This window comes from Stylophora pistillata, chromosome 3 (genome assembly GCF_964205215.1).
Source record: "Stylophora pistillata chromosome 3, jaStyPist1.2, whole genome shotgun sequence".
In the NCBI taxonomy this organism is placed as follows: domain Eukaryota; kingdom Metazoa; phylum Cnidaria; class Anthozoa; order Scleractinia; family Pocilloporidae; genus Stylophora; species Stylophora pistillata.
The window spans coordinates 46,041,041-46,065,287 of record NC_142521.1 but is presented as its reverse complement, the minus strand read 5'-3'; the positions used below and the strand labels follow the sequence as shown (position 1 = coordinate 46,065,287).

Genomic DNA, 24,247 nt, shown 5'->3' with positions numbered 1-24,247 from the left:
TAAACTAATTTAGATTAGCTTAAGTATTTATTTAGAAATACAAATCTTAATTAACACTTATATTTATAGCACAAAGACTAACTTAACAATACAGATATGAAAAAAAATTAGGAAATATATGGAGGAGCAAGTATTAGAATTAGTAAATAAATAAATTAACAAAGATGATTATTAAATTTAAAGTAGGCTTCATTTTCTCTCCCCACGAGAAGGTTGAGATTGCCAATCCGTTTGTCTGGCGGTTTTTTCTTAATCTATAAGAACTAGAAAATGACATGTAGTGGTACATTATTACATTTATACATAGCAATTTCCAGATCATTCGAGATTTGACACTCGCAATCGCCTTGCATCTTGTAAAAGTGCAAAAGGCATTCTATGACCCTGATTTCCTGTCAAATCACTTTCAACCTTAAATTTATTTTTCCATCTGATGAGGAACACCATGATTTTTCGATGTTTCTTCGGATCCAATCAAATTCATCCGTCATTACGTTGGAAATGATTAATTTATTCAGCTCACGATCCATGATTTTCCTACTGAGCAGTTGCACAAAGCCCATAAAATGACAATTCATCCATGCAAACGACTCGTTCGATTCTGAAAATTAACGCCGGAAAATTGTAAAGAGCCCAAGGACGCAAGGGGATGCGAATGTCAAGCGTAGGAGTTTGATAAAACAATAAGTGACCACAAATGAAGCCTTACGCCCACGAGAAGAAGGTTGAGTTTGCCAATCCGTTTGTCTGGCGGTTTTTTCTTAATCTTTAAGAACTAGAAAATGACATGCAGTGGTACATTATTACATTTATACATAGCAATTTCCAGATCATTCGAGATTTGACACTCGCAATCGCCTTGCATCTTGTAAAAGTGCAAAAGGCATTCTCTGACACTGATTTACTGTCAAATTACTTTCAACCTTAAATTCATTTTTCCATCTGATGAGGAAAACCATGATTTTTCGATGTTTCTTCGGATCCAATCAAATGTATCCGTCATTACGTTGGAAATGATTAATTTATTCAGCTCACGATCCATGACTTTCGTACTGAGCAGCTGCACAAAGCCCATAAAATGACAATTCAACCATGCAAACGCCTCGTTCGATTCTGAACATTATCGCCGGAAAATTATAGAGAACCCGAGGACTCTAGAAGAAAGTTGCTTGAGATAAGGTAAATTTTATGGCAATTATTTGACCTATCAATTCGTTTTCACTTTTTTTTTAACAATAAATTTCTACAGATTCAGCATAAATTCAGGAGAAAGTGACAGCAAGGGAGAATTTTAGAAACAGAATAACGTCTAAAATACTAGCCTTGAAGGCCATCAATTATAACACTTTTATAAAAATGATCATTTGGGATGTTTTTCTTGTTAATGATCTTTGCAAAGATATTTTCAAAGCTGAGTACATTTTTTATTACACTCATATGTACTACTGGAGGAGATTAATTTCTTGGTTAAGTCATAGTTTGGTTAAGTTTACCGTCAACAAAATAGGGTGCCTTACGGAAAAATCGTCTAAGGCGCTTTGCTTTAAAGGAAACAATGGAAAATAGTGTGTCATGAAGTATAGATTCTGATATTATGAAAAAATGTTTAGACAGTTTGTGTTTTGGTAGGCGCGTGCATGCCTTTAAACACAAAACTGAAGGTGTTGTCTTAACTAAGTCGCCAGCCTCCGCAAACTCGACTGTATGACTCGGTAGATAATAGGCTAGCCGAAGTGAGGTTCGTTTTCCATATTTTGGTTCCTGAGAAAATCTGTTTTGAGGTTGGACCAACGAAGATATATCGGCTGTTGTCACGCGCCGGAATGTCACAAAAACAATATTCTGATTGTATTTCGTTAAAGCCTAGCAAAGCTTGGTTTGTTGATATCTGACGAATATATTGGCCAGCCGGAACATTGAGCCGCCTGCGAGTCTTGTGTTGATTAACTGCCAGTAACCCGTCCCTTTCGAATTCATAGGCTCTACTGATCGTAATTACCACCTCAGTATCGGTCTCCTGGCAATCTCATTTAAGTGAGGAGTGATTGGTTGAGTAGCCTTGAAAAGGACTGCAGTTGGTGAGACTGACTTTGGACGCTTTGTACTTCGTTAAACGAAGCGGAAGCTTATAACTAAATTACAAATCTTTTGATGTGAATTCAATATCACTTTACTTGTTATTCATCTTTGTATAAAATATTTTCAGAACACATTTTTTCATACTCCTATACGAAAATTTAGCAGTTACAAAATTTAGCTGGAGAGCATGCATGGACTTTCCACTGATCTTTCTACATATTTTTACATCGTTAGCGACCCTGAGCTTTTGAAGAGGAAAAAAGGGTTTGGACTGTTTAAAAGGTAATTTAAAACGAAATCCACAGGACATGTCCGCGTTTGAATTTTGATCTCTTGTCGGCTTTAAAAATGCAAAATATGCAAATCAACATCACCCATAGCAGTAATATTTTAGTGATTAAAAGGAAACTACTGAAAAAAAGCGGAATAAACCGACAGGTACAGCTGATATCTTCGATGGAAAAAGAGTTTTGGATATAGAATGGCAATTTTGGACCCTTGCCTATATGATGCTATGGCCGAAGCAAAAATTTATAACAGTTTTCTGTTAAAACTGTTATGCTTTTTTTTAAACTGTAAACTTTTGTTAGAAAACATTTTTCTCTACCATATACATATACGGAGTTGAACATCTGCTGGAAAGTTAGCATGGACAGCTTATTTTTTCTTTCCTTCTCAATTTCATCGATAACTTTCAGTTGGTGAAGAAAGGGAAACTTTCTTATATAATTTTCTAAAAGTAAAAGGCAAGAAGAACAAAAAAGAATCAACAAGGAAACCCTAGGGTAAAAGAAACGCATCACTATCGAAGACTTCCAAAGATGAAAGCAACACACACGGGAAAAAAAAAAAAAAAAAAAAAAAAAAAAAAGGAAAGAAAATAATTACTTAAGCGACGCAAACATAGTCCATTGCCAGCTTTAGGGTTATGAATAAAGACTGATGGTTTCTAAAGAAACTGTTTGGGGCTGCGTCGGTGGAGGTAACGAAATAATTTGAATATATCAACAAAGTTGAAATGGTAAATTGGCCACCGTTACGATTATAAAAGCTGACGTTTCGAGCGTTAGCCCTTCGTCGGAGCGAATGACGCTCGAAACGTCAGCTTTTATAATCGTAACGGTGGCCAATTTACCATTTCAACTTTGTTGATATATTCAAATTATTTAGGGTTATGACTTATGCTTATCAAAATTGTCCGCTGAAGGCCAAAAAACTAATTAGCAAAAGAAACGTGCTAAAGAAAGTGAAGCCGAAACCTGATATGCAGATCCAAGTAAAGTGGAAAAACAAATTTTTGGAACTTTTCAGCTGAGCAATTCTGAATTATGGCAATGATGATGATAGACGTGATTGCAAGAAGGATAATCATATTAAGGATATCGACAACTATGATAATTATCAGGATTATAATGACAATGATAATAATAAAGCAAGCGAAATAGAAACGAAAAGACAAAGGATCGAATATGTTTTAGTTGTAAGCTTCTATTTCCAACACTAGTTACAATTATGCATCCCATCCGTATAAGTTGTCAGTGTCACTTGTGTCTGCGTAAGGAAAATACTCACGACATGTTCTCAGCTTGGATTGCTTGCATCTGTAGGAGATTAAGAAAGCACTCCATGATTGCAGAAATAAAAAATGCACGCGAAAAATACTAAAAAGGAACAAATCAAAGTGGCATATAGGAAGGTAGTTTTCACAGAATTCATGCGCGAGTGATCTGGAAACCCATGCAAATATGCAATTTCCCCATCTCTTCCGCAATGAGATAATTCTATGATTAGCCTCGCTAGCGGGAGTAACGTCTTGTCAAAAAGAAATGCATATCCCTATTTTCTTAGATTCTAAAGACGTGTAATGATAGCTTTTGGTAGACAGTGATCAATAAATGCCGCCGAAGTAATGTGATTGTAAAGCTTCGCGTCAACTTTATATCTTCTTCAAAGACGCAAAATAATGGAAAAAAATTTATATTGCCCAACACTCGAAGCACTCCGGTTTATCCTCGTTTAGTCCTAATTTTCCTTTTCTGTTAGCCTTCTATATTTCTCTATTATAGCTTTATTAACTTTTTCAATCGTTATTTTGGTAGACAAGATGTCAAACCTGAAGCTGCCAAGTCGAAGCTTATTTGCTGTTATAACTGAGGCAGGTATCTGCCTCTCCCTGAACATCACAAGTATCATTGGAAACAGTCTGGTTTGTATAGCAGCTTATAGAAACACAAACCTGCGGTCAGTCACCAACCTGTATATCATTGCCTTAGCAGTCAGCGATCTCTTATGCGCAACAATTGAAATGCCTTTAGCTTCTTTAACTCTTATTATTGGAAGATGGGACTTTGGCGACGCCGCATGTGAAATTCAAGGTTTTGTTGATGTATTCACCACGTACGCGACCCCAGCAACTCTTGGTTTGACAGCAGTTAACCGCTTTGTGAAAATTGTGAAAACGGAGCTCCATATGAAATATTTCTCACCCCTCAGAGCCAAAATTTGGTTGTGTTGCGTTTGGACTTTTCTTTTCCTTTACCTATTGACTGGTCGTGCGACCAATATACTCAGCTTTGAATTCGTACCCGGCTTTGAAGTGTGCGCCCTCGGTTTTGCCAATCAGAGTGTTCGAATCGCTCATTTTTGTATAACATGTGGGTTGTTTTTCATTGTACCACTATGCAGTGGTATGTTCAGTTACTACAAAATATTAACCAGTACCCATCAACATCAAAGAGGCATAGCTCCATCACTCCGTGACAGGACAAATTTTGGAGGAAGGAGTTCATTGAAAGAGATAAACGTTACTCGAGTCCTATTGTGCGTGGCCGCTGGATTTCTGTTTTGCTGGATACCAATGTGGGCATTCATCCTTTGGAAGCGTTTTTCTCCAGACACCTGTCCTAGAAGAGTAGCAAATCTTGTTACTTTTTTTCTTTTTGTAAGTGCTACGATAAATCCTCTCATTTACGCTTTCACAAATTGTGGTTTCAAATCAGAATTTCGCAAACTGCTGTGTTGCTGCCATGCATCAAACAAATGTGCCGCGGGTGATGTCAACGAAATCAGAGAGATAGAAGACGAGGCGAATGTGTAAGGCCAAGAGAAAGTTTTTTCTTTTGGTAAGACTACCATTTTCAAAAGCTCGAAAGGATTATTTACATTTTCATAAAAAAGGCTTATTCATGTGCACCATGAATAAGACCTTTTCGCTTGGGTTGTGTCCGGAGGAGTACTGTAGCAGCTAGAAAACTTTCAACTTTATCATAAAAACACGAAAACCCTACTCATTTTCAAAGAATTGAAAACTGCTGGAACTTTTCTAAGGAAGCTTTGGTGTTCTCGCGCGTGCAAAAGCTTTCACTTTGAGCACCATAAAACTCTACAATAACAATTCAGGAGGAAAAATAAGTAGTCAAAAGGTCTGAAAAGAAACTGTTTCGGTTTTTGCTCTGGTATAAATGCAAAACAAAAGGGAAAAAATACTGATGTGCCTCTATGTGGAGTGATAGCGATCTTTGATTTGAAAAGTATAATATAAAAAAGTTAGTGACATGACGTGGCGCCTATTGCTGACATGTTCGATCGAGGTGATTAATTGTGAATTTAGAAAGACTCATGGCAGCTACCTTCCTTATCAAGGCTGACAGTTTCTAAAGAAACTGTTTGGGGCTGCGTCGGTGGGGGTAACGAAATAATTTGAATATATCAATAAAGTTGAAATAGTAAATTGGCCACCGTTACGATTATAAAAGCTGACGTTTCGAGCGTTAGCCCTTCGTCGGAGCGAACAGAGGAATTGTGGGTCGTGGGTGCTTTTAAAGGCAGAAAATGGAGCTACGTTACTGGTGGAAACATGGCAACGAGAAAAACACGAATAAATTAGTGGAATGAAAAGCGTTCGTTGATACTTGTGGGATTTAGACTGCCGGTTTGAGAGATGAGCTTTTTTTCAAGAGTTTTACGGCTTTCCGTGCTACCTAAGTGTAAGGAAAGACCGTAGATTGCCATATGTTGCCTAGAAGAATTAGGTAAATTAAAATGTCTAGCGACTGGTTTCGATGTGGCCTTGTCATTCCCCTCCACGTCGCGAAGGTGTTCTCGGAATCGGTCACCTAGTCTTCTGCCTGATTCGCCAATGTAAATCTTTTTGCAATAAGTGCAAATTATGCAATAGATTACATTGGCGGAGGTGCACGTGAAGTGATCGGAGATCTTAATGGATCGTTTGGGTCCCGATATTTTCTTAGTGTGGTGAATGAAAGGACACGTTTTGCATCGTGCACGAGCGCATTTAAAAGTGCCTGGTTGGTCATTAGTCTGAAAAGAACTTCTGCCCAAAAACCTATGTTTCTGCCTATGTTTCTGTTGCGTTTGAATGAAATAAGCGAAGGCTGCGAAAATATAGTGCTTGTCTCTGGATCGTTTTGAAGTAATTTAAAGTTTTTAAGAATGATGGATTTAACTGAGTGGTTGTGAGGGTGAAACGTGAGAGTGAATGGAATGCGGTCGGAGTCTTCCTTTTGTGACGTTTGTAGTGCTGAATGTCGATCAATAAGTTGGGCGCGGTGGTAACCCGCTTGAACGACAGAATCAGGGTAACCACGTTTATCGAAAAACTGGTACATTGACTCTGATTTGTGGTGGAAATCAGAGTCATAACTACATCAAAGACGAAGTCTCAGAAATTGAGAAAAAGGAATGGAATTCTTAACGTGAGATGGATGCGAAGACGAATACAAAAAGTAAATATCGGTGCCTCTAATCGTGTTCAAGTCGAAACGAATCGTTATGTCGACTGTGCGCCCTCCTGTACCAAAAATCACGACCTCACACGTATCAACAAGCTGCAAATCCCGACGATAAAGATCTGTTGACTGGGTATTGTCTACGAATTCGCCGAATCGTCGCACAAATGAATGCTCAAACACCAGAGCGCGTGGTTTAGCTAAGGCGGCCATCATTGATCCCAGGCAGCGATGAATGAAAATAAAACTTCGCTTGTAGCAAAATATCACTAAACGATACTTAACTTTTTCTCAGCTTCTCTTCTTTTTTCCAAATGCTGGATGTTGGGTAAATTATAACCTTGCACGTTCGATTGTATGTCCAAAGACCGCGAAAACGTTTTCCTACTGAAGCTGGAGAAAGAGAGGCCTGAACTCTGGCCTGCACTGATTAAATACTCAGAACTAAGAGTCCCGTATGTAAACTGACCCCTACTAGTCAAACATCAACTCACGTAGCGAGCCGCATAAATTCATTTATTCTCTGTAGGAATAAATTTCTTTTTTGGCAATCAGATTTCATAGTTGTGGGCCTAATGTGCGCTCCGTTATAAAGCTATAACCGAGAAGTGGGGCGAGGAATTTTCGCTCGCAGGGGAACGATGTGACTTTCGAAATTTGAAATTTCCGCGCCGTCCTAAACCCTCACGAGTGAATTCCGGACTTCGTTCGTGAGCAGATTTAAAGACCCATTTTCAACCGAGATGCCTTGCGCGCCCAGATTATTTTTCATATATGAAAAATACGCTATTTTCCCCGAAGTTGCGGAATCCCTTTGATATCTTCTTCCATCTGACTAATTAGGGCTTTCAAAGTTCCATCTTGAATCATGTGCGAACAACAAACTATCGTAGTATCCATATCAGTAAATAGTTTTTAATTCTTACATGTATGACGGTGAAAAACGTCATTTGAAAAGTTGATGCCGCCGAAGAAGCGGTCTAGAGGAAGGCCGGGTCTGCCCGGCTCGGCAAAGATTATTCGACTTCGAGAGTCTGTGTATGATTTATGGAGGGCAAGGAAAACAACAATGGGTTTCGGTAACACTACAGACAGTGCTTTTGCAGAAATGTTATTGCACTGTTCTTACGATGGAACTAGAGACTCCGGGGAGATTTTTTCGAGGTGAGAATAATTATTTGACTGATTTGTACTTGAGATCCTGAGATATGTATGTAAGCGATCTCATTTGTACAAGTCATTTTTCTATAATTGAAATGCGTAAAGTAAATCAGTTTTGGCCAATATTGGTTATTTGTTTATATTTTATTTAGTGTTGAAGCCGAACAATTTCCTTCAACATCAAGTAGGCTTTGTACAAGTTTTATACACAGACTCGATTTATGATTTTTCAGTCTCAAATATTTAGCTGCAAATTTGTTTACTGTGTTCTTCACCAAATCTTTGTTTGTTAATTTTAATAGTGTTTGTGAATGACTATCAGAGTTCGCCATTTAACAATAGCGCGATTCCAAAACAAAAACAAACGACTGCAAAGGATCTTGGATGAAAATAGGCCTTTAAACAAACAACAAACTTCGAAGCCATTTCATAACTGAATTTACTATATTTTGTTCCTGCAAAATATTGATAAAAAGCAAGTGCTCCCCGTGTTGATTTATATACAATTATGGATCCCGGCAAACTGATATATAAAGTCCACTTTAAGGGCTACTCTGAGCTGTTACTCCATCACAAATTAACAAATGGTAAACACCACAGCGTACACTATTGAGTTATGGATGCACGCGGGAGGTTGCTAAGCACGAAAGAAGCGAAAGAGTCGCGCGAGGCGATAGCCGAGAGCGACTCTAGCTTCTTGAGTGTTTAGCAAACCTCCCAAGTGCATCCATAACTCAATAGTGTACGCTGTGGTGTTTACCATTTGTTTTATAACATAACATCGATACATTGTAGCTAAAAAGTTCCCTTTTATTTAACAAATCTTACGTCACCAGAAAAAAACAAGTGCGCGCGGAAAAATAGTCTTTGCATTTGCTCACGTCAGCAGCGTACACCCATGGACAAATGGGGGACGCTAAATTGACCAATCAGAGCGCGCGCTTTACTTTGGTTATGTATATAAGAACGATCCTTCGCAGTAAAGCACTATTTGAGCAATAGTGGAAATCAGACCTGAAAAAAAAAAATTTCAGGCCTGTACGGGACTCGAACCACTGACCTCTGCGATACTAGTGCAGCGCTCTACCAATTGAGCTAACAAGCCAACTGGGAGCAGGCCATCAAATTAATTCGATATAAACCCGTAGATGATAAATCGAACAACAACAAACATATGAAACATATGAGTGAACTGCGGTTATGAGACGTATATAAGAACGATCCTTCGCAGTAAAGCACTATTTGAGCAATAGTGGAAATCAGACCTGAAAAAAAAAAATTTCAGGCCTGTACGTTTCATTTCGTTCATTTCGTACATTTCGTTTTATTTCGTTTCATTTCGTACATTTCGTTCTTATATACGTCTCATAACCGCAGTTCACTCATATGTTTCATATGTTTGTTGTTGTTCGATTTATCATCTACGGGTTTATATCGAATTAATTTGATGGCCTGCTCCCAGTTGGCTTGTTAGCTCAATTGGTAGAGCGCTGCACTAGTATCGCAGAGGTCAGTGGTTCGAGTCCCGTACAGGCCTGAAATTTTTTTCAGGTCTGATTTCCACTATTGCTCAAATAGTGCTTTACTGCGAAGGATCGTTCTTATATACGTCTCATAACCGCAGTTCACTCATATGTTTCATATGTTTGTTGTTGTTACTTTGGTTATGTTATAAAGAAATATGTTATTAGGGCTAAATTAAATATCGTTCCCAGGTTTTCTCTGTAGTTTCAAAAAGTCGCTTTCTTAGATATCGCCCTTTGTCTAGCCAATTTCTTGTTACATTCTTGTTAAATTCTTCGGCTGAAACCTTATTTTTAGTTGTGATTACTTGCAGAAAAAACTTTTTTTCAGTCTTCTGATCAGCATTAAAAGGAATTTTGTATGCGTTCAGAAATTCCTTTACGCAAACAAACAAACAAACAAACAAAAACAAACACTCATGCAATTCAAAACAAAATGAAAAAAAGCGAAGCAAGCGAGCGATAACAAAGAGAAATAATAAAATAACATTTCCGTCCGGCCTCCTAAAGAGAATATTATTCTTTCAAGTCTGCAAGACTAAAAGTTCGCTGCATGTCCTTTTCGTTCCACGACATCGTTTTCAGCAACAGAGTAGTTTGTGAAATTCCTTTCGGAACTCGCCATTCGTGAAAGTGTAAATGATTGGATTTACTGTAGTACTAAAAAAAAAAGAGAAAGATAGTAAGCAAAGTTGCAGTTCTTGGGCAGGTCTCAGGGGAAAAACGAAACCAGAGGACAATTGCCCACATCGGTATCCAGGAACACAAAAATCCCGCGGCCACATAAAACAACATTCGAGTAATGTTTAGTTCTTTCACTGACTTTTGTGCTGCACCATTTTCATTCCTGTTCTGTAGCGATGCGTCTGCATTCTGCTGATGCTCATGGGTTTTGAGAAATATTTTATAATAACTAAAGATACCGATGCACAACGGTAAAACAAAATAAAATCCAACAGCTATGCAATAAATAATGATTTGAATTTCACTGCTTGGATAAGTAAAGGCGCACAATGCGAAACGTTGAATAAAATCAATTTTGATCCAATTTGTGACTCGCAAAGTAAAAAGGTAAAGGGCAAGGGAAAGCCACAAGCAGCTCAGCCAAATCTTAGATCTGCGAGGTGAAAAAATCTTCTTGTAGTGATTTGTCTTTACGATTTTCACGTAACGGTTGAACGCTGGCAAACCAAGGGTTCCGGGTTTCACATAAAAGGCGAATTCGGCGACAAAGCCTTGAATTTGGCATAACGCGTCGCCGAAGTCCCACTTTCCAACGATCAGCGTTGAAGAAGTTAAAGGTATCTCGATCGTTGCAACCAGTAGATCGCTGACTGCTAAGGCAATGATATACAGGTTGGTAGTGGATCGCAAGTTTAGGTTTCTGTATGCTGCTGTACAAACCAAACTGTTTCCAATAATGCTCGTAATATTCAGAGCAACGCATATACTTGCTTCAATTATAACAGCAGCTGAGCTTCGACTTGGTAGTTCTAAGTTTGACATCTTGTCTACCAAAAAATACACAGATGAATATTTAAATAAATAAACACGTACTTGAAGTAGTAATTCGATAGACACATTCAATAAAAACCAGACAAATAATCGAAAGGAGAAGACAAAGAACAGTCGCTAATTCCACAGCATGCGCCTTCCTACCCTCATTGTTCCTTGTCTGTTTTTTTTTTTTCCGTTCACTTTGTATTTATCTATTCATCGTTTAGGTAAGGTTAAGATAAGGTAATCTTTATTTTACCAGGGTGGCTCAATCAGCCATAAGGCTGGAGAGGCTCTGGACTAAAAAGTATAATGATTCGAAAATACTATAAAAAGTTTTTTTAAAATACAGGATAAAAATAACTTTCTTACGGGGTCTTCAGGTTGTTCATAATTTTCCGACAATGACGCTCAGAATCGAACGGGGCGTTTTCATCGCAAAATTATCTTTTGATAAGCTGTGTATAGCTCTTCAATAAGAAATTATGGATCGATTTATGACCTGGATAAATTCGTCATTTGTTACGTAATGGCAGATGAATTTGATTGGATCCGTTGAAGCGTTGAAAAATGATAGTGCTCCTCATCAAGTAGCAAAATAATTTAAGGTTGAAAGTAATTTGACAGTAAATTAATGTCACAGGATATCTTATACACTTTTACAAGATGCAAGGCGATTGTGAGGGTCAAGTTTCGCATGATCTAGAAATCGCTATGAACTAATGTACCACCAAATGTTATCGTTCGTTTTCTGGTTCTCTTAAATTAAGAAAAAGAAAGCTAGGCAAACGGATTGGCAAACTTAACCCTCTTCTCGTGGGAGTAAGACTCCATTGCTTGTCACTTATTGTTTTATCAAACCCCCTACGCTTGACATTCGTATTCACCTTACGCAAGAAAATTAAAAATGGAGCCTACTTTAAATAAATGATCGTCTTTGTTTATTGATCAATTAATTCAAATACTTACTCCTCTATTTGGTTTTTTTTTTATATCTCTATCTTTTATGTGTTTGTGCTATAATTATAAGTCTTAACTAAGATATGTACATTTCTACATAATTACTTAATCTAATCTAGTTTATATTATAGGAAAATTTGTTACCTGACAAGGGAATTCCGCGTTAAATTGCACGCAATAGCCGATATCGCACGAATCGCGAAGTGATGAGTTGCAATATCGGTTTCCCAGTGCTATTTAACGCGGAATTCAAGAGTTAGGAAATGGATTTCCTTCAAGCGCATAATTGAATAAAAAATAATAATAATAAAAAAAAAAGCAATGATATCCTGAGCGCAAAGCGCAAAACAAGAGATGCGAAACATCATCACTTAGCCTCGTTATAAACTCGCAATTCCACGCTAAAGTTGCGTAGTACGCATTAGATGTAAGAGAGACTGCCTCAGCCGTGAATGAAATGAAACGAAACGAAAAAAAAGAAAGAGAAGCGAGAAAGCGAGAACGTGGTCCTAGAAGTCACCCATTTTGTTGGTTTATGTCATTTATGTAAAATATAAGCCAGTTACTTCACCTCAACTAAGTTTTAACAGAGCCGAATTATTTGAAAATGTTAACTAGGTCTCTAGAGAATAAACCCGGTTAACTCTCATAGTGCGGCTGCAGCCATTATCATTTAAATCTGTCTGCCAAGAAGTTCCTACTGACAATTCTAGTTTTTTTCCTGTTCAATTTTAGTTTTTTTTCCTCTTCAGGGAGACCGGCGTTGATTTGCATTTATCTTTACTTTTAAGAAACTTTTTTCTCAACTGAAAATTTCTCATTAAATTGAAATAGATCCCAAGAAATCTGTAACAAAGTATTTAGACGTAGAACGATATATGCCGACTTTTGACAAAGCGGAAAGGCGAGAAAAACATATAGAATAGAGTTTACACAAAACGGTTATCATTTATTGTCTTTGGGTCATTTTGAAATATCGTGTAAAAATATAACAATTCATTTCTGAAACTCTATCTTGTTGTCAGTAGAACTATAATTTCAGCGTGAATAGATGGACATATGGAGGTCGTCTTAATCAGCTTCTCAAATACTTCAAAAAAAATTAAAGTTGAAAGCTACCTCTTTTATGAGAAAATTTTAAACTGTCTGCTGAATACTTGTCTCTCCCAATATATGCAAAAATCGACTCCTCTATTTCTTTTTTATTTTGTGTTCGTACAGACTAACAGGCAGTGATAAAGAAAACTGGTTGTAATAAGTCTGAAACAAGCAGCGTTTTCAAGGAATTGTCTGCCGTGAACTAAAACGGTTTTTCATACATAGAAGCCACCTAGAAATTGTAATCAACATAACTGTGGAGTTCATGATGAAACTGATTGATGTCGATGATCTAAGCTTATATCCAAACGAATTTGCCAAGCATTAACAGTTATAGCATTTACAGTAAATTTTCATTTGGGTTAGTGAAAACTAAGTCAATGAAAGATGCCTCTGTTCGAGACTTGCCAACTTTTTGGCAATTTTGGTCCACTATTGCAGTAAAAAAGGAGGGAACCTGAATTAGAACATAGCTAGCAGAGTCGCGCAATGATATTTGTTATACGTGAGCGTGCTCAAAATCCCGATAGTGCACGCTGATAGCGTCAGCAAATCCGACTTCGCCAGAACTTTTTTTTTCGCGCGAGCGACCATTTTTAGCGCGGGGAAAAATAATATATTTCGCGACAATAATGGATACAAACAGAAACTCGGCCTACTAGTCCGAAAACGAAGACAATGTTTCGACCTTTTCCCTTGGGCTAGAGCTCTTAAATGAGGCAGAAAGAGAGAAAAACAAAGGAAAAGGAGACGCGGAAACAGCGCCGTCACGATTCGCTTCAACTGATATTGTTGTCCGTTTTTCGCGTCGGATTTGATGCACAATTCCACCGGCTATGTTCTAAAACAATTGGTTCATGCTTTCAGCTGTGTACTATCGAGTTATGGAGCACGTGGGAAGTTTGGAGAGCACTCAAGAAGCTAGAGTTTCCCTCGGCTATCGCCTCGGGCAACTCTTACGCTTCCTTCGTGCTCTCCAAACTTCCCGCGTGCTCCATAACTCGATAGTGCGCGCTAAAGCATGAACCAATTGTTAACTAGAACAAAACTCCGACGGCTTAATGCTTGACCACGATATCCGGAAAAAAATATTTTGCTAAGTGTATAGCAGTTTAGGGTATTCAAAATACCTCTTAATTTTTCTAAAAGTAACCTCAGGAAATTAAAATCTGCTTGCTTTCGACATCGAATTCGTATCGGCAACTTCCATTTGCTATATATTTGGCCTATCGTCCTGTATTACAATCTAGCAGATGGCAACTTGGTTTGAACACCGCCTAATGCTTGAACGGGGAAGAATCAAAAAAGGCAGAAAACTAACTCTTATTGAGGATGCCGATGTTTGCGTTGCTCATTTCCTCCGCTATTCTTTATCGAGCACATTAAGAAACGGTAGTGTTCTTGTATTGTGTCATTAGGATTCATGGATCAATTTCGAGCAATTTTTTTTCGGAAAAAGAGTTAGTCCAAGACCCAAACTCAAGTGTAGAAAAAATAGTTAGAAGCAGCAACATGCATTCTCAAATAGCGTCTTAGCAAGTGGCTCTAAAAATGTCTGTAGGTAAGGCAGTAAATCGTGATATCGGCATTTCCCTAAAAACGCGCGTGAACCTGTCGAAATAATTGAACTCTAGCGATCACTTAGATCTAATTCTAGTGGCGCTAATTTAACGAACATTAACTGCAAATAAGGAATACAGAGGCAAAGTACTTATTAAAATTTTGCCAAAAGTGCTTATACAGCGAAGATTGTATCATAATTTAAAGTTTATCGAAGTAATCCTAGACCAGAATTAGAAGATAAATTCGTAAGACACTGGATATTTCCTCTCACGTTGTCAAAATAAGCTTTAAAAGAATCATCGATAAACGGAAAGAGGGAGCACAACAATGGAAAATGAACAACTCAGAATCGAAATAAAAGATTAATTATACACAGCACATCATCAATTGAACAACTGAATTATGCAAGGATGAAGCATATTCCAGTGATCCCAACGATACCAGAACAAAATAATAATAATAATAATAATAGTAATAGTACCTTTCTCAATTTTTCCGTCTGCAGGCCAGTAAATCGATTCTTTTCAAGCAAATTGGAGAGTCGCGAAACATAAAAAATTCGTTTCGTGACGACAAGAACAAGAAAGGGGAAAAAGATGACGAGTATTTTGCATATAAATATATATATTCAGACTCTAATTACCATTTCCCTTGAATTCTTACTATTTTTCTTTGAAGCAAGTTAATAAGGGGGCTGGAACAGTGTGGGCTTGCTACCCTCTGGTGTAGTTTTGATCCAAAGAAAAATTACCATTCAACTACCGGACACTCGCTTATAAAAATTACGTTGCATCCACTCAAGCTAAAAGAATAAAAAGGATAAAGGAAACGAAAAAAAAAATATAGAAATTGTAAATTTTCCACTTTTCCTTTAAAAATTTGCTGTACCTTGCTGATCTCTTTAAACAGGTGATCCTGTATTTCAAGGCCTCAAATTGCCAGATACGTAGATAAAATGAAACAGTTTTCACTTCGTTTTATTCTAATGTATTCGCTAAAGCTTAGAACTTGATCTGTAATAAGGCTCGCTGCCACACTTTATTTGCGAAGAAAGCGAATTCAAGGTAGAAAAGTAAATACAAGCTAGAACTCATTTCACTTGATCAAACAAAGGTAAGAGTTTTTCTCCAAAACCAGAATGGGATATTAAGTAATTTGAGCAATCAATACCCCCGTTTCTTGTAAAAGCCGCTGCAAAGATATTACTTAATTGAACGTTTTTCAATTTGTAACTTTAAGGTTTTTCACCTGCCTTCGAAGCAGCCTTGGATGTGCTCGCATTGTGGCTTTCCAAATAACTGGAACTTTACTCGTTTCTCCCTAAAACTAGACGCCTTTAATCACTAATTACTCTTCCTCTCTTACTTTGCTATTCTAAGTCAGTTAACGACGTCTCTTGCTTACATTTAGTTATAGATTTTAGTTAAAGACTTTGCTGCTGCTTTTACAGTTAAAAGAAACCTTTTATCATGAAAAAGCTGATTTCTTTTACTCTCACTCCCGAAGAGTTTTCACGTATGAAAAGTGTTTTGGTTTGAGTAAAGGTGAAATTCCTCGAAATGCATTATCAGTGATGTTGCTTGTAAAACGGCTAACCTTCTATTTACGAGTTTCAATAAAACTTCTCAGCCCTAGAAAAACCGTGTTCAAAACAGGCATTACATAATATATCTCAAACATTCCCTGGTTCGTTCAAAATGTATTCATGCAAAGACAACATATCAGACTCTGATAGCGTGGAAGCTCCAAGTGCAAATGTTATGCTTGAGGCTGCTATGCGCTTCTAGAGATTTTGCTGGGGGTATGGCATCATTATTATGATTTTTACAATTATTATAATTTCTTTACAAAATTTTTTTCTTAGTTCCAATTACAAAAAATCCCAAACAAACAAAGTTACAAAAGTTAAGCCGAAATAGATGTTGCCTAAGAAGTTAGTTCGTTACCAAATGGCTTACAAAAAGGATATTTCGATGTCGTTGTCATTGCATTGAAACATAGCTCTTAATGGAAAAATAAAATTACTTTTTACTCATAAACCTTATGTTTTCTTTAAGCAAACTAATTCCATTGTTCTTATACCTTCCGCAAGCTTTCTTTATCCTACAGTGCTCGAATCCAATTAAAGACCTCATTCTGAACTTAAGTGGACTCTTAAAATGATTTTGAACTTGTCATTCTTGAGTGCTCACACGGAAACTTTAGACGCATTATGGTTTATTTTTGGGTATAAAGTTGATAGAATCCTTTTGGGTCGACATCTGGGGAAAGATACTACTTTTTCAGAACTTTCTCCGCAGTCTTTTAAGTTGAAATAATGGAGAAAAATCATAAACCGGCATATGAATGTGATTACTATGACCAATATGAATCTATTTCTATTTATCGATTTAACCTAAAGGTGATCAGAGATAATTCTTTGCACTCTTCCCTTTGAAATGATAATCTTCTAGACGGGTGAGGTGCAAGAAATATTAATTCCAAATGAATGAAGAGAGTTAATTATGCTTTTCACAAAAAATAAAGAACCTGCATTGATACAGAGCTTTTTAAAACATTGTAATAACCCTTTAGAACTATGAATTGAATAATTACTTTGCAGGTGGAAATTTATGTGTGTTTTTTTAACAAATTGCTTCATATTGACTCAGCCTCCGACCATTAATACTCAATTGAAATCCTCGGAGGATTGGCTTTAACTTGCTTGAAACTATATTCCCCGTTGCTTCAGGATAAATTGTCGAAAGTGTTTTGACATAACCAGTAAGGTAAGATCAACTCTCTAACCAAATCTTTAAATTAGATATTGTCAGTTACTTCAGTTATAAAAAAAACCTACGTCGGCTTTTTTCTTCTGGCGCGATGAAAATTAATGCTTTATAATTTTCAGATAATTTTCTCGACCTTTTGTATGCTTTCTCTCCGCAGCGAGCTTCGAAATTTTACGAGGATTTGAAGGTCTTCTTCATTCGTTGACAACCGCCTTGTGAGTCAAACATTGCTTAATTTCAATTAAGCAATTTTTCAAATCCTATGAATAACGCATCAATATGGGCAGGACGCACGTTTAAAATAAATCGACTGTATGGTCAACTTAGAATCACCTCAGATAACCTATCCCAGTTCTAAAATGCTTGAAATACTCTATCACAATTGTTGGGTTACATGCTTTAAAATCAGATAACTCAGACATAGGCATCAATAACTCGTGATATCGTGCTTAAACTCATCCAATAATTTTCATTCCTATTATCATCATCATTATCCTTTCTGTGATCGTAAATAAATTATGTTTCAATTCAAGTAAAACTGAGACTTGAGACTAAATGAATTGCGACCAAATGAATCGTAAGATCCTGCCAGAATGCCGCGGTCTAGTGATTTGTCCTTTACTGTATCTGGTGCAGTAACAGATCGAGAGTAAATGAAAAAAATTAATTCCATAATGAATGATAACTTATCAAATAAATAACAAAGTGGTATAAGATGAATGTACAAATTAAAGGTTAGTCCTCTACCTGGATAAACATAAACTGTGGTCATTCAAAACAACGCAAGATTCATATTGATGCAGTTTGCTTATTCAATTTTTCTTGACAGATCCAATCGTGATTAGCAGATTGGCAGAACTTGAAAAGAGGGACGTTAGTGAAGATGTTTCCCAAATTTGAGTGTATAGCCGGGATTACAATAATTTTGATCGTTTCGGTTTCCACAGCAGCTCTCAATGCCTTCACAGTTTTTGTTTTCATAAAACATCGTAATCCTCGCAACCGCAGCGCCTACCTGATCATAAATCTGGCTGTTGCTGATATGTTAGTGGGAGGTTTTTGTTTATTTGATCTGTCCTATTTCTGCGGACAGATATGTGATATTTGGAACTTTGATTCATACAGATTTAATTACCTAAGGTCAGCTTTCGTCCTCCTTTTTCTGAGTTGTTCCTTAACAAATATGACTGTCATTTCTTTGGAGCGGTTGCATGCAACATTTTGGCCATTCAGACATCGCGTTATGAAAAAGTGGATTTACAAAGCAATGATTGCTGTTACTTGGATTAGTGCCGCGGTCGCCTCTTTTTCTTATTCATTTTATTCATGGAATTTGCTTAATGCATTCTGTTTGTCGGTGATCTGTATTTCTCACGCCTCAATTTTTTTTAAAGTTCGTAACGCTTCACACGGTTTGCACCATAGCTCTCCTTCCAGAGACAGAAAACTGACTGTGACCCTGTTCGTTGTAACATTTCTTTCTCTGGCCTTGTGGCTTCCCTATGTTGTTACCTCGTTTGTCGTCTATAAACATGTTATAGTCTTACCTGTTCGCTTGTTTTACTTTTTCGTTTTTCTATTTCATACCAACTCTCTCATAAATCCTCTGTTATACCTTCTTAAAATACCGGGGTATAGGAGAGCTTTCATTGCCCTTTGTAGAACACGTTGTCAACAGCAAAGACAGGGTAAAGTTTATCCTACTAATGGCCTATGATATGGCTTGGTAATACATGAATAAATCCTTAATTGGGCCTGATTTTGCATCAAAAGGGAAGAAGGAAGGAGCATGCTTTTAACTCTTTTTCATACTTATTTATTTACCCCTTGCCTATTCTGAGTTTTTTTTTTATTCCTGAGCCTCAGGGAAAAAAGTGTCTTAATTTAATTATTTTGTGGAACAGCTGGTTACATTTCCTTAAGTTTTTTAGAATTTAGTCTACCGGCCGTTTTCTGAACAGAACCACGCACAATGATTAAATGGGCGTTAATAGATTTAAAGCATTTTTCGCCAGAAATAAATCTTTACCTTCAGTAACACACATATGAACTTGGTTATAGAGTATTGATATCAGTTACAATATGATTAGGATAGAATTGAAGTATACAAGGTTATTCTATACGCCAGAGTTTTTGTACTTATATTGTTTGTGTAATTATAGACTCAATTTCGTTGAAAGATGTTCTTGTTTTGTTATATTACACATACATAAATAAGTGTAAATCAATAAACATTTTCTCTATATTTAGTAAGCGCGCGTCTCATTCATCATTTCAAACTCTAATTGGTCCAAGGAGGCTTACATGATTTTATCTTTTATCTTTATTAACATCATCATATCATTTTAATATTTTTTTAAAAGTTGCCCAACCAACAGACAGAGGAAAAAATCGTAAAATGAAATGCCTCTTGGCCGTATTTATACCCTAACATCATTTCTCCATACAGTTTTCTACACACTTCATTAGGAGCTGACAAGGAGAATTTGTCGAACAATCAAGAGCTTCTATAGTTGGTGATCATTCCATTTAAGTTCGTGACCTCAATGTTTGATCCAGGGGTAATATTATAAATGATGAAATTAGATGTTAGTCACCCCTAGGCGGCCAAAATGGTTGAGAGGTTTGTTGGTTATAAATTGAAATTTGAAAAGTGTAACTCTTGCGTCGTTGTCTTGTCGTTTGGTTGTCAGGTGACTGACCGAACGTACGTACGTATGTACTTACGTATGTGCCCTCTGTCATGTCTGCCATAACGAAAGTACTATATGATCAAACTTGAAAATATGGCGTCCGCGCGGGCGACCCTCAAAATTTTCAGGTCGGATTTTTTGTTCATTTGCGATCGAGTTAGACCTTGTGGAACTCAGAATGTAAAGTAACAATGCTATAGAATACTGTGCTTGGAAAAGAATGGATATCTAGGTCTTAAAGGTGACAGAATAAGCTCTCGAGTCAACGACACTACGATTCTCTAAGGCGATGAGAATTATGGACGTATAGTGAAAACCGAACTTTCGGACTTCAAGCAGGGCGTAGCGACAATTTACCGATTTGATGACCCGGTAAATATTATGTTCAAGTAAAAATGTGCTCAAAAAGTACTTTTTATAGAAGATTTCTGTCCTTGAAGGCAAGTAAACAATGATCTAAGCCACAGGCAGCCCAAGCTCACTACTAGAAAGCGGACGTGACTCTTACCGTGTTGCGCAACATTTTATATTTATAAAGGTTTGTATGGGGTGTTATCGGTTTGCCTTAAAAGAGAGAAAAAAAATGTCTTGTTTTGAAATAAAATTGACTTACCATATTTCCTTGTTGTTTTCTTTGTTGATTCCTAGCGTCTCAGGCCATTTTGAAGCGTTTTCGGCGAGTTAGCGCTATGTTGGTGTTCAAGTTGAAAACGCTTCAAAATGGCCTGAGACGCTAGGAATCAACAAAGAAAACAACAAGGCAATAAGATAAGTCCATTTTATTTCAAAACAAGACATTTTTTTTCTCTCTTTTAAGGCAAACCGATAACATCCCATACAAACCTTTATAAATATAAAACGTTGCGCAACACGGTAAGAGTCACGTCCGCTTTTCTGGTAGTGAGCTTGGGCTGCCTGTGTCTAAGCATGATGAATTTTACCGCGTGCGCTTTGTACACGTAAGAAATTCGTACGTTTTTCGCTTAGAACAGTAAATAAAAAACTGTTTTGAATAAATCTGTCGTCCCGAACTATTTCTTGACCATTTTAGTCTTGCTTCCTATTGATAGATTCCATGGAGCTTGAGATCTCTTCACTCACGGACAAATTCGCATATTCCATTTTGAAATATGATCCACATGCTTATTTGCACACATGCGAAAATATCTAGCGACTTTTATCTTTCATCTTGATTTTTGAGTTAAAACGTAATATGCACCTATCGCTTTTTTCGTCGGAAATAAGTTCTTTAATTAGTCTTCTTTCGCTGAAGCTTGTTTTATTGGAAAAGATGATTTTTAAAAATTTACTGCGGATTGTCTTTGCTTTTTTGGTTTCTCCAAAATTTTGACTTTTAATTTCACAGGCACTTGTTACACGTAAGTGTCAATGGGTTTAATCTATACAGAATGAATTTTTGGCTAAAAATTTTTTAATATATGTAAAGAAATTTTATTGCAAAATTTTCACTTATTGGGAGCTCCGCTTTTAGGCCTGGCTAAATCTATATATTAGTAATTCCGTAACTCACCGCTTTCAAGAAAATACGGGCACTCTCCATAACAAGTTGTAATCAAAACTGGTAGCCGTAATTTTTAGCCGCAAGCCAAAATACTGAGCAATAAGTCGTCAAAATTACGCCTGACGGCTCTTCAGACAAAATTTTCGACTTCCTGGACGATCAAATTTTTAAAACATCCCCGCATGGATATTTTACTGAATAGAATAAGATGGCGGCATAGAAAGTCTAAAATAGTTTCTTTGGAAAATTTTTCCTTAACTTTCGTCGGAAGCATAATTAGCCCTTTTAAATGTATTTTGGAGAATGCTCATTAAATCCGGCCAGAGTTAATCAAAGGTCGCCGATGTTTGCGCTTTTCCCTAGCAATTTTTCCGATGATCAATACAGGCTAAACTCACTACAGATAAAATATCTTTGAAGAAGACTGCAAGAGACTAACTTCATTTGGAGGAAGAAAATGAATTTGACTTTTGTCAAGAAGTGAAATCTCTTCTTTTACGGAACTTTTTGAAAACGCTATGGCGTTTTCAGTAATATAAATTACTTGAATACTTTGCAAGTGGTAGCTAATGCGTAAAGGCTGATAGTTTCCAAAAGAAACTGTTTGGGGCTGCGTCGGTGGGGGTAACGAAATAATTTCAATATATCAACAAAGTTGAAATGGTAAATTAGCCACCGTTACGATTATAAAAGCTGACGTTTCGAGCGTTAGCCCTTCCTTGGAGCGAATAGAAGAATTGTGGGTTGTGTGTGCTTTTAAAGGCAGAAAATGGAGCTACGTGATTGGTGGGAACATGGCAACGAGAAAAACACGAATAAATTAATGGAATGAAAAGCGTTTGTTGATACCTGTGAGATTTAGACTGGCGGTTTGAAAGATGAGCTTTTGTTCAAGAGTTTTACGGCTTTCCGTACAACCTAAGTGTAAGGAAAGACCGCAGATTGCCATATGTTGCTTAGAATGATTAGGTAATTAACAAGATATGGCAATCTTTCCTTACACTTATTGGACGATATTCACCTCGCCTTCGGCGAATAATTGTTAAATATGACAGGTGTTTTATTAAAAGCGTATGATACTCATCATAAATATTATTTCTCTATGTCGCTGTGTCTACGATACCTTTTGTGTTGCTGCTGCATCTGAAACATGAAATATAATAATCTATGTAAAGAACAAATAACTTATCATTACACAAACCAATATCGAAATAAAAGAGTAAAAGAAAATGGATACATAAATAAATTAATAAATCGGGTAAAACTCAGATAAGTAAAAGAAAAAGGAGTAATAAATGTACAGATAACCAAAGAAACTGGTAAATACTACGATTAAGATCTTATTTTTTCTTCCAGTTATGGAGATTTATTAGTTCTTTGTCTGCTATCATAATACAGAGCCAAACGACCCTAGACCCACAATTTCGTACTTTTCTTATTCTATCTTCCGTACAGAACTCGTTGGAGAAGGAGATGTTCTGCAAACCCGAGTGTATAACCTGGCTCGCATTGGCTTTAGCGGCTCCGTTCGCCACAGTAATTCTCAACGCCATTGCTGTTATTGTCCTTAAAAAACATCGCCATAATCCCAACCGCAGTGCCTACTTACTTATCAATTTAGCCGTTGCTGATACGTTGGTCGGAAGATTTGTTGACGTATTCTATTCCTATGGACGGTTTTGTAAAATTTGGGAGAAAAGTAAACCTGGCTGGTTTTCTTACCTGCGATTCCCCATTCTATATTTTTCTTCTCAGTTCCTTATCTACAATGACCGTCCTTTCTCTGGAACGACTGCACGCAACATTTTTGCCGTTCAGACGTCGCATTGCAAAACTATGGATCTACAAGTTAACCATTACTTTCATTTGGATTTTTGCGGGACTAATCTCGTTTTCCTATATCATATTTTTGCATTACGAAAGACTTTTAATCTACTTTTATATTTGGAATTCATTCAATGCAATTTGCCTGCTGGTAATCTTTGTTTCTTATGCTTCAATTTTTCTAAAAGTTAATTACGGATGGTAGGTCTTAAATCAAAACGCTGTTCGTAGAGAAAGACTACTCACCACGACATTTTTCATGGCAACATTTCCTTCTTTAATTTTGTGGCTACCTTATGTTGTTGCCCTTTTTTCTTTCCTTCCACTAATTATAATATTTCGAAGCCAAGCGTAGTATATTCCCGCTCAGCTTACCTTTTCAGGGTTTTATTTCACACAAATTCTCTCGTTAATCCTATTTTATATGTTATTAAAATACCAGGTTTCAGAAGAGCTTTTATTGCTTTACTTAAACTACGCCGTCACCGTAGAGGACAAGTTCGAGTTTTTCCTGTCCATGACATGTAACGAAAATGATGATACGTTGATTTTAACCTGATTAGCTCCGTTTTAATTCATCAATAAAATTTTACTGCTTATCTACAGAAATTCTACAGCCTGACTAAAATTGATCATCATGCCGTAATTAGTAATCTCGTTGCTGATACTTTCCACCAGTTTAGATATTTTCTGTTGACTGCCTTAACCAAATTATGAGCTGTCTTGAACTCAGTTGAGAAACTAAGCCATCATGTTGTTGTTAAAATATCACTTTCCGCAACAATCCACATTCCCAGACATAATTAGT

The 24,247-nt window shown here is 36.9% G+C and overlaps 2 protein-coding genes and 2 pseudogenes across 5 annotated transcripts; 3 read left to right on the top strand and 1 right to left on the bottom strand.

Moving 5' to 3' along the window:
• The first annotated feature begins 589 nt into the window (after positions 1-589).
• Positions 590-5,936, top strand: LOC148736416 (histamine H2 receptor-like). Of its 2 annotated transcripts, none has more exons than XM_088753585.1 (2): positions 590-724; positions 4,179-5,936. In XM_088753585.1, exon 2 carries the CDS (start codon positions 4,184-4,186, stop codon positions 5,174-5,176), a length of 993 nt encoding a protein of 330 aa, XP_088609711.1. In that variant the 5' UTR covers positions 590-724; positions 4,179-4,183; the 3' UTR covers positions 5,177-5,936. The 2 variants fall into 2 exon arrangements, with proteins under 2 accessions (XP_088609711.1, XP_088609710.1); XM_088753584.1 differs by lacking the exon at positions 590-724 and adding an exon at positions 1,085-1,179.
• Positions 5,937-8,777: 2,841 nt separating this feature from the next.
• LOC111319029 (melatonin-related receptor-like) lies at positions 8,778-23,444 on the bottom strand (annotated as a pseudogene). Its single transcript, XR_015998817.1, has 3 exons — positions 23,338-23,444; positions 22,739-22,758; positions 8,778-11,022 (listed from the first exon to the last, which is right to left on the bottom strand). The product of XR_015998817.1 is annotated as a melatonin-related receptor-like (transcript).
• On the top strand, positions 17,754-19,649 carry LOC148736415 (substance-K receptor-like). Its single transcript, XM_088753589.1, has one exon. It carries the CDS (start codon positions 18,284-18,286, stop codon positions 19,115-19,117), a length of 834 nt encoding a protein of 277 aa, XP_088609715.1. The 5' UTR covers positions 17,754-18,283; the 3' UTR covers positions 19,118-19,649.
• Positions 22,202-24,001, top strand: LOC148736414 (opsin-3-like; annotated as a pseudogene). The gene is made up of 2 exons (XR_015998819.1): positions 22,202-22,670; positions 23,071-24,001. The product of XR_015998819.1 is annotated as an opsin-3-like (transcript).
• The last annotated feature ends 246 nt before the right edge of the window (positions 24,002-24,247 follow it).